General features: G+C 36.9%; 1 protein-coding gene across 1 annotated transcript; it reads right to left on the bottom strand.

Annotated features, from left to right (window-relative positions):
• Positions 1-280: 280 nt before the first annotated feature.
• On the bottom strand, positions 281-3,478 carry LOC135683162 (uncharacterized). Its single transcript, XM_065198343.2, has 2 exons — positions 3,004-3,478; positions 281-1,450 (listed from the first exon to the last, which is right to left on the bottom strand). The coding sequence occupies exons 1-2, from the start codon at positions 3,331-3,333 to the stop codon at positions 1,043-1,045; spliced, it is 738 nt and encodes a 245-aa protein (XP_065054415.1). The 5' UTR covers positions 3,334-3,478; the 3' UTR covers positions 281-1,042.
• Positions 3,479-9,491: the final 6,013 nt, after the last annotated feature.

Below are 9,491 nucleotides of genomic sequence, written 5' to 3'. Positions count from 1 at the left end.
CTGGATTGCTTTTCAATATTCTAATTCTGTCCCTCTCTGTCAGGAATGCAAGGTCGTAATCAAATATTATGTTTTTTTTTTGAAAAATGCATTCAAACTGCTTTCCCACTATTTCAGTATTGCATTCAAAAATATAAAAATACAGATACATGAAAATTCATAATGATGAATCAATTTGATTGATGCCTTGCTTAAATAATAAATTTCTTTGCCACAAGGACATGTTGAGATATTATATCTAAGAGTGACATGGAAAACATGGAAAACAACACAGCAGCACTGCAGTCTGTAGAAAATTTAAAAAGGAATTCTAAATATGTTTAATCAAAATGTGTTGTTAACAACGATTGTAAAATTATGCAAGATTACACAATTAGGTAAGATATGATGTGCAATAGCAATTTGCAATACTATAATCAGTGCTTGTCAAAGTAGATTTAACAGAAATGATGATGCAAATTTGAGCAGCAAATGGTTCTCATATTTGTAAAATAGAGTCAAAAGTTAAATACAAAAATAGACTGTCCAATAAAAGTCAAGAAGAAGTTACAAGTAAAATGTTATTGAGTTCCAGCTGAACTTCCTCATCATTCTACCTCTAATCAAAATTGCCCTTTACAACCTAGTTTTTATAAGGACTTCCTTGCTATCTTTATTATTGCATAAAAAGCTCTACAACATTGATACTTCAACAAGCTGTTCAGAAAATAAATTTGCAAGTTCGAAAAAACAGAATAAGAAAACCTGAAAGGGCCTGGGAACACAGGCCACTGTAGTGAGTAAAGCAATAAAAAAACCTATTTACATGGATGCTACTGTTCAAGAATTAAAATTACTCAAAATTAACCCACTCTGTTTAATACTATATTTGTTTTTCAGGACATTAGGGAAAATGATTTGCAAACAAAAGTCAGCTTTCAATGGGATTCCATCTAAGAATGATTCAGTAGAACTCAAGTAACATTTAACTAGTAATAAAAATTAAGTTCATTTAGGGCTACAAACAAGATGACATGGTTTTGATGATGTTTTTTTCAAGAGTTCACCCAGCTAAATCATCCATTCCTTCGATGTCTGCAATTTCCTTTTCAATATTTTGCCTCTTTGTTATCCAGGCGCTTCTCTCATTTTCAGTTTCCATAATGACTCTTTCCAAGTTTTGCACTTGCCTATCAGCAGCCTCAAGACGAACTTCAGCTTCCTTCATTTGACCCTCTAAGAATGCAATCTTTTCTTCATTCAAAGCCTCTTTGTCAGAAGATTCAAGTTCCCGCTCCTCAAGGCTGCAAAGATACTCGGTAGTTGACTTGATAGTTTGCTCCAGCACATTCACCCTTTCCTCGTGACTTGAAGCCTTCTCTTGGACTCTCTCAATGTCGTGGTTCATAACTACAACCTTCCTATTGACTTCCACAAGTTTTACCTCATTCTCTTCAAGAAGGTGTCTAGCCTGAAATTGAATTTGATCATAGATTAATTCATACAAAAAGTATAGTCAAATTTCAAGCAGATTTACAAGCTTTTAACAATTGAATGCCTTTTCAACATCCAACAAGCACAATGCAAATTACAGTTTCATAGATCACCATTAAAAGCAAGTTAAATACAAAACTTAACAATCAATGATCATCCAATTTTTTACTGAAATTTGGTGAGGGTTTGACATTAAAAATAATAGCCAGCAAGACACAAGGAAAAGACTTTTTGACAAACAGGTTAATAACACTTCCACAGAAAAATTATAGTGAAGCAACAAAGTAGCAAAGTATATGTATATTTGAATCATTCTTCCAAACATTGGTTAACCTTTTTTGGTTCAAAGTAGGAGATCATTGAAAATATAAATGTAAAACAAGGCTCAGAAAAAAGTGTGGTTAGAGACCATACTTGAATCCAGATTTTCTATTTTTCAATGGCACAGGAAACTATATGTTCTTGATAATTTAAAGTTGCCCAAATAAAGAGGAATTGAGTTTTTAGGTGGCTTGTCATGACCAAAAAACTATAATTTGTTTTAGAACATAATTTGTTTTGAATTTGTTTTACATAGAAAAAACAAAAAACTAAAAGTTTTGGAATACACCATCTCTATTAAATATTTTTTTCAGAAAGTTAAATAACAATATGGGTTGAAATGTCAAATAAAGTGGTCAAAGTCAAGAAGTTTTTTGTTTGCAGTATGAATACCTTTGACAATAACTGGCTACCCTGACCTTGTAACATTGGATAAACAATGGTTATGAGCATGCTATCTGTACAGCTAGAGCATGCTATCTGTACAGTTAGATTGTCTCCCCTAACCAAGAAGCATGCCATTCAAAGACAGCCCTAAACCTTCAGCATTCTGAATCCCCTCAATACCTATGTTGTTAAACTGGCTAAAATCTTAAGATAATTTTATAAACACATCAGATATTTGTAATTTAAAAATAAATCTAGCTGGTGTAAATCTATTTTTTATTCAATTTAGGCCTTGTTGGTATAATTTAACATGCAGCATACTAGAAGGAAGGACATCAAAAAGTGAGCTAAAGTTTAACACCCAAGGTCTGTATTCGCGAATAAACTGAATTTTACATAAGAAAACTGCCAGCTTGACAGAAAAATAGTTTCATTTTTTCATTTAAAAAATATAGGTCAGAATTATACCTGCAAGTTTAGTATGTTAAAACAACATGATAACATGTTCAATCACCCACGGTAATAACAAGTGAAGAAAATAAAATTTTATTACTGGTGTTGTTCTTCACCTGTTCTGATGTTGTAATATATCAAGCAGATCCACTAAACCTGTGTCTTCGATGTTCTGCATTCAAATAGGCAATCATACTCGACAGAAAGCTGAATCCTTGAATAAAGGTAAGTTGAACGATTTTCAGGACGGGGAGCAAAACCCTTAGGCCCTGCAGATTTTTAAGACATTTTTTATAAAATCGATTACAAATTGCAAATATACAGTGAGTATCGAGCTTGTACGAGAAAGGCAGCGGAATATTTACTTACTTCTTTAACCTTTTCTTCTGTGTCTTGAAGACGCTCGTCCCCTTCCATCTCATTCTCTTCGAGTTCCCTGCGCTTGGTTTCTATTCCTTCGGAATCGGTCACAACCTTGTCAAGCTTTGAAGCAACATCTTCGTACCTTTCGGTAATGGCCTGCAATTCAGCTTCTAGCAGCTTGATTCGTCGTTGATGTGTGCCCAACTCTCCTTCAGTTTTCTCTAGCCTAGTCTGGGCTTCGCGGATTTCATGTTTGGCAGTGACGGTTCTGTTATCTGCTTCATCGATATCCTCTTGGAACTTAGCTAGACGAGATTTGACGTTTGCAAGAGCCATGCCGACTTTGTTTCTGTGTGTTTGTAAATCTTTTAAAAGCGTTGACTTTAACTTGAAGGCAGAAATCTAGCCAACTAAATGAAATCCGTGAGCACTCACTGGAATGTCTGTCACCCTCTCCAAGCTTCCGAGGTATGTTTTGCAAAGTAAATTGGGAAACCAATGGGGATCGTCAGGAGGGCGTGGATATCATTGTTTAATTACAATGCGATCAAAGGAAGCCATAACAAAGATCATTTAAACAATAGATTGAAACACTTTGAATTGAATGCTAAATAACAATATAAATTGTACTCTGTCCAATCAACATCATGGGGGTACAGAATACAATGCACAATAATAGACCAAGTGTCTATTGCTGACAATAGAGGATTCTTAACAAGCACAATTAGGACAAAGAATAGGCGAGCAATGGGTGTGAAACAATGCGGATTTGATAAACAGAACAAATTCTCTTATGGTCGACAGCTATTATTACCTACAACGAATCAAATCGTGAGTTGTGAATTGTGTTGGGTGTGTTGTTTGAGACAATGATGGGCGAACAATTGTCGGAGATCACACCAGTTCCACAGTCACTTCATTGAAAATATTGCCGCAAAGACTGGCCATATATGGTAAGATAATGTTGTGGCCTTGTGTTCAAGGCTGTTATTGCTCGTTCAGGAATTTTGTGCAAACCTCCGCGGGTTCTGTATTTGGTGGTAGCCATTTGTTTCCTGAATTTAATCCTGAACAGGGTTTTACCTCCAAAAAACTTTCCAACAGTACTTTGCAGATGTATTTGTGAACTAAGAAGCGATCAGTTATGAAATTTTTGCTTGAAAATATGAGATATAACAAAATCAAGTCATATTGCCTAGAAATGAGAAAATTTTCCCGGGGGCAGGCATCAAAAGTTTGACATGAAGCGGATCCTCTGATTTCTCACGATATTAACCGAGTGTCTATCCCAGTCTATACAGTGTTAATGTGTTACACTATACATGCTCTCGTAATTTGGAGGTTTTGCTCTCATGCTTTTATCTATATCCTTTTCCTAAAAAGTATAACTTTCATTGGTTCGGAATAAAGGATGTGATGAAATATTTAGGACGAGGAGAAGATGCCCATATATAAAGGGGGGTTATCAGGGTCCCATGGAAGAGGCGAAATGTGTCCAAGAGCAGGGTACGAGAAGGTAGCAAAATTCAATACACTCTTTTGTTCAGCATATTTAAGTTCAGGCTGACTGTTTTTATTTTTTTCAAAAATCTGAGGCTGGATTGTTCTTAAATTAACAGGGTGTGAGCAGTTCGATTGCTAGCTTTTTCGCTCTGGGAGACGTTTCAGGCCTCATTTGCCGACAAGTTTGAATATTCGCCTAAAAAGCACCTTGGCTAAAATCCCTCGTTTTTGAGATAAAATGTTTTGCATTTACAGTAGTGCAGACTCAGGTTTTCTTAATATTGAGGCTCGTGTTCTTGTAAAATTGTTCTCATAAAAAGTGTAAAAGGACAGAATTTCGTTAAGGAAACTTTTGCTTGTTTGCTGTTTGAATTTCATTTGCGTGCTTGACTTTTGTTAGCACCTTGGCCAATTTCCATGTAACAGCCTGTCTTGTGATCAGCTCCTTTGTTCTGTTTTGTATAACTGTCCTAATTATCTTAATTGCTGTTGAGTAAAATATTCGTTGGCTTTTGTGAGTAATTCAGTCGTTTAATTTAGTCGCTAAGGTTTAGACGTGATTTCAGATGTTCGGATAGCCGTTGTTATTTCGAGAAGTTTAAAGCATACCAGTTTTGCCGAAGTGACCCGTTTAGTTGTTGTTGAATAAGATGAAACTATAAGAACCGTCGAGCCAAGAAATCAGAACACGCTTATTGAATTTTGTACTTTCTTTTACTGCCGAATCTGCGAACACAAGCCTGTAAAACCCTCGTAAACTCAGTGGTTTTACATTGGTGACCACGACGTGACGGGAGAAATTGGTAAAAAAAGAAAGCTGGTATTTTAGAAGAAATATGTCGAATTTTAATCGTAGAAATGACTTGCTATATTTGCGTGCAACAGACGGTCGTCCTGTCTGCAACTACTGTAAAATGGTTGGACATGTTGTCAAGTACTGTCGCAGTCGCCCGTTTATTCATCCACCAAAAGCTTATCGCACGAATGGATTTCCTCGTTGGTTTTCTACAAAATTTAGCCGATATAACGACGCACAATTTGAGGAAGAATTCCAGCACATCTGCAAACTAATTGAAAACTTGAAATGTATTTTACGTCAAGTAGAAGAGATAATGCACAGAAAAAGGGAAAATGTTGCGAGACAAGATAGGGGACAAAAAAGGTTTGAATTTGAAAATAATGAAATCGCACCCAATGAACAGGAAGATTGTGTCATGCCAGAACAGTCAATTTATAAAGGAGATGCAAATAGGGGAGGCAGCTATTACCAAAGAGCAGGGGAAGCAAACAACATCGTCAGGAAACATAGCACGCCAAGCGGTACCAAACAATTTTGGAATGGAGTCACTTGAAGCAAGCGAGGACGCTTGTCCTTGAAGGGGAGAGTTATGTAAAAGGACAGAATTTCGTTAAGGAAACTTTTGCTTGTTTGCTGTTTGAATTTCATTTGCGTGCTTGACTTTTGTTAGCACCTTGGCCAATTTCCATGTAACAGCCTGTCTTGTGATCAGCTCCTTTGTTCTGTTTTGTATAACTGTCCTAATTATCTTAATTGCTGTTGAGTAAAATATTCGTTGGCTTTTGTGAGTAATTCAGTCGTTTAATTTAGTCGCTAAGGTTTAGACGTGATTTCAGATGTTCGGATAGCCGTTGTTATTTCGAGAAGTTTAAAGCATACCAGTTTTGCCGAAGTGACCCGTTTAGTTGTTGTTGAATAAGATGAAACTATAAGAACCGTCGAGCCAAGAAATCAGAACACGCTTATTGAATTTTGTACTTTCTTTTACTGCCGAATCTGCGAACACAAGCCTGTAAAACCCTCGTAAATTCAGTAGTTTTACATTGGTGCCCCCGAGAGAAGAACTCACGGCCTTCTGTTGGAGAGAGTTGGAGAACATGGTGTCGTTGGAACAATTTAAAGTGCTGGTGTTGGATATGGTGAGCACAATGTGTGCTGAAATGGCTGAAAGAGTACGGTTGGCCGAGGAAAAAGCCAGCAACCCCTTTGTCAACCGCACCAACGTGTACCGAGCAGAGGATGGGAGGCCAATCTGCTACTGTTGCCTGCGAGTTGGCCATGTTGCAAAATACTGTTGGGACAGAAAGTACACATGCGTCACTGATCAGACGGTAGAACCTCGCTATGACAGAATCGCTACGAAAGACGTCGCTCCGTCACCACAAGATTTTGAGGTGCTTGATGCGAAGATACAAGAATTGCAATCAATCGCCCAAGAACTGCAACAACGAGTAACGCCTCGACTGGTGCGGCCTGTAAATGTGATAGTAGATCATGTGGCAGATGGCTTGCCAAGTAAAATAATCGGCCCAAGAAATGTAATTGTTTCGCAACAGAAGACACAGAGCATGCTTGAGGAGAGCTTGCTACCACACAGAGCAGCAATTTTTCAAGAGCGGGAGAGAGATTCTTCAAGAAGCGTACGAGAACATTCTTATTGGAACTATTTCGAAGTAACCTAATATTTCCTAAATTTATTTTCTAGTTTCTCTTCCGTTTGAGAGTGCAAGCCAGGAGGCTTGTCTTTCAAAGGGGGGAGTTATGTTATGCAATAAGTTTTATGTTTTATTTAGTTTCGTGATATTCAGTTGCCGGTTCTTTTGATGTTCTTGATAGTTCCGTTGTTTGTCACCTTGCCATCAACATTCCGTGTTATTGCATCATTCCATCGCCACTATTGTTGTCATCAGTCCTTTGTTGTTTGAAGTAATTATTTTGTTATCCTAATTTAGGTGTGTTGTCATGTGATTTTTATGCAGTGCCCTTGTTTGTGAATTCAGTCGTTATGTGAAGCCGTGGAGTTGAGTCGAGTCGTATCGTTCAGTCGAAGTCGCTTATATTCGCATTTAAAGTTGCCGTTAAATGAAAGTCGATTAGTTATTGGAAGCTTGGTTGAAACCGCAGTCGTTTGATAATCAAAGAAAACTTTTGTATATATTTTGTTGTCCTTCTTTGTCTACGTTCATCTGTAAAACCTTATAGTTTTACAAAAGGTGTTTAACAAACAACAGAACCTCTGATGCCATCTAGGGATCAAGAAGAAATCTTTGCCACAATTGATACTTTGATCTCGTTAAGATTTTTTAATCGTAAAACGTCGTTTGGAAACTACATAAAACAGCAAAACGCTCCTCCCATCCCTAGAAAAAGGGTAATGCTTCGATTAGATGACAATTGAGCTCCTTGCTACCACTAAATGGCGTGGCAAGATAAACATAATAACCTTTCTGAACCCGATAGGATGTGTAGACAATTTTAATTGTTACTGACTGCGTTTTCTCTCTCTTTACCACTTGTGAAAAGGCGTGGTCCTTAATCGTTCAAGATCTGTTCATCTTCTGATTCTGTGATTACTCCCTGCGCTCTAGAACTGAAAACAAAAGATGAACCGTTTAATCCTTGAATGGAACCATGATAAATAATAATAGTATGTCATTACTTGCTATATTGCGAAAGTAGGGAAGACAAGTAACTTGTCAGAAAGTCCTGACTGGAGATATTTCATTTTTAGAACTTATGGATACAGGGGCGCCGTAAGCATTTCGGAATGGTGGGGGCAGCTGCTCAAAAAGGGTACATCTTCAATGAGTAGTATCTGTAAACAAAAATGAGGTTTTTTGTTAGGATTTTGAAGTGCTACACTTTGTGTACTTTTCCATTCTTTGTGAGGATTCATTTTAATTTGTAACTTATGTTGCTCTAAATCTTCACCCTTAAAAGACGATCAATTTTTCCTGTAGTTTATTTTTACGGTTGATAAGGCAAAGTTATTGTTTTTGGCAATTTTGGGTTCCTATTTTAAAGAAGTTACATAACACCTGTTTATAATTGGTTTTTCATGTCATGGGTAGATTTTGCACATTCTATATAAAGCAGTCGTGTAAGTTCTAAAAATAAGGGACCTGAAATCTTTGAACCAAACCAAATCAACAGTAATTCATAAGAAAACATCAAATGGATGTATGGCATATAATATGCAACAGATTTAACTGGTTTTGCACAGAGAGATATCTTAATGTATTCTTTCTGATCGTGCGTTCAAAATCAAAGATTTGAAAAAAATTTATGATGATGTCATCATTTTCTGACGCTATTGTTCGAGTCTTGTTCTATCTTCAAGAGAATCAAGTCACATAGCTTGTCTTGGCCAGTAGTAGAAGGAACAATGTTTGATACAATTAAATTTTGCGCACATTGCATATTTATGAATATATTTTCTGTGCACAATTCAAAGTTTTCAAACTGGTGCCAAAGATGCTACTTCTGCCTCCATTTCAGTGATGCCATCATTATGGCTCAAAAAATGTACCTTGTATAGCGCGGGGTCCTAAAACCGCAGGGCCCTGGCGATGGCCTCGTTGGCCTTTGGGTTAATCCGGCCCTGCGCGTACCCCCCAGCCTCTACACGATTCATTTGCTCTTTCATTCTACGTGTTTTCCACCAGACGTGAGAGTCATTTCATCAATAGATGGTAGACTGTGACGTGGGTCAAAGAAGAAGCCCTCACATATTTTCACAAATCCAATATCAAACATAAAGCTACATGTCATGTGATTAATATAATTGATGGCACATAAGCGATCACGCGAAACATGATTGCAAAGTCAACCCAGCATAAATTCCAATACATACAAATAAAGACATACAAATAACAGGATTCTTAAATCTATGGGTAAATGGTTGCACTAGAAGCATAAAGGAAACCAGAGGCTCAAAAATATCATGGAAAAATGACAGTGTGGAGATTGATAGTCATAATCATGTATGCACACAAAAAAGATTCTTCAGAGAAGCAAGAAGAAATAAAGTCGGCGTCAGCTCACATTTCCTAGCCTGTGATCCAGTCGCAAAAAGAGGGATATTCAGATTCAGTTATTTTTATAAGAAAATATCTAAATTCTTGTACTTGAGAATCCTTATTTTCACCGGATTTTGATACCTGATATATATTTTACAACAAAGATCTTAACA

This window comes from Rhopilema esculentum, chromosome 7 (genome assembly GCF_057945365.1).
Source record: "Rhopilema esculentum isolate cy_ngs chromosome 7, ASM5794536v1, whole genome shotgun sequence".
NCBI classification, from domain to species: domain Eukaryota; kingdom Metazoa; phylum Cnidaria; class Scyphozoa; order Rhizostomeae; family Rhizostomatidae; genus Rhopilema; species Rhopilema esculentum.
The sequence above is the reverse complement of the archived record's forward strand: the minus strand, read 5'-3'. Positions and strand labels throughout refer to the sequence as shown.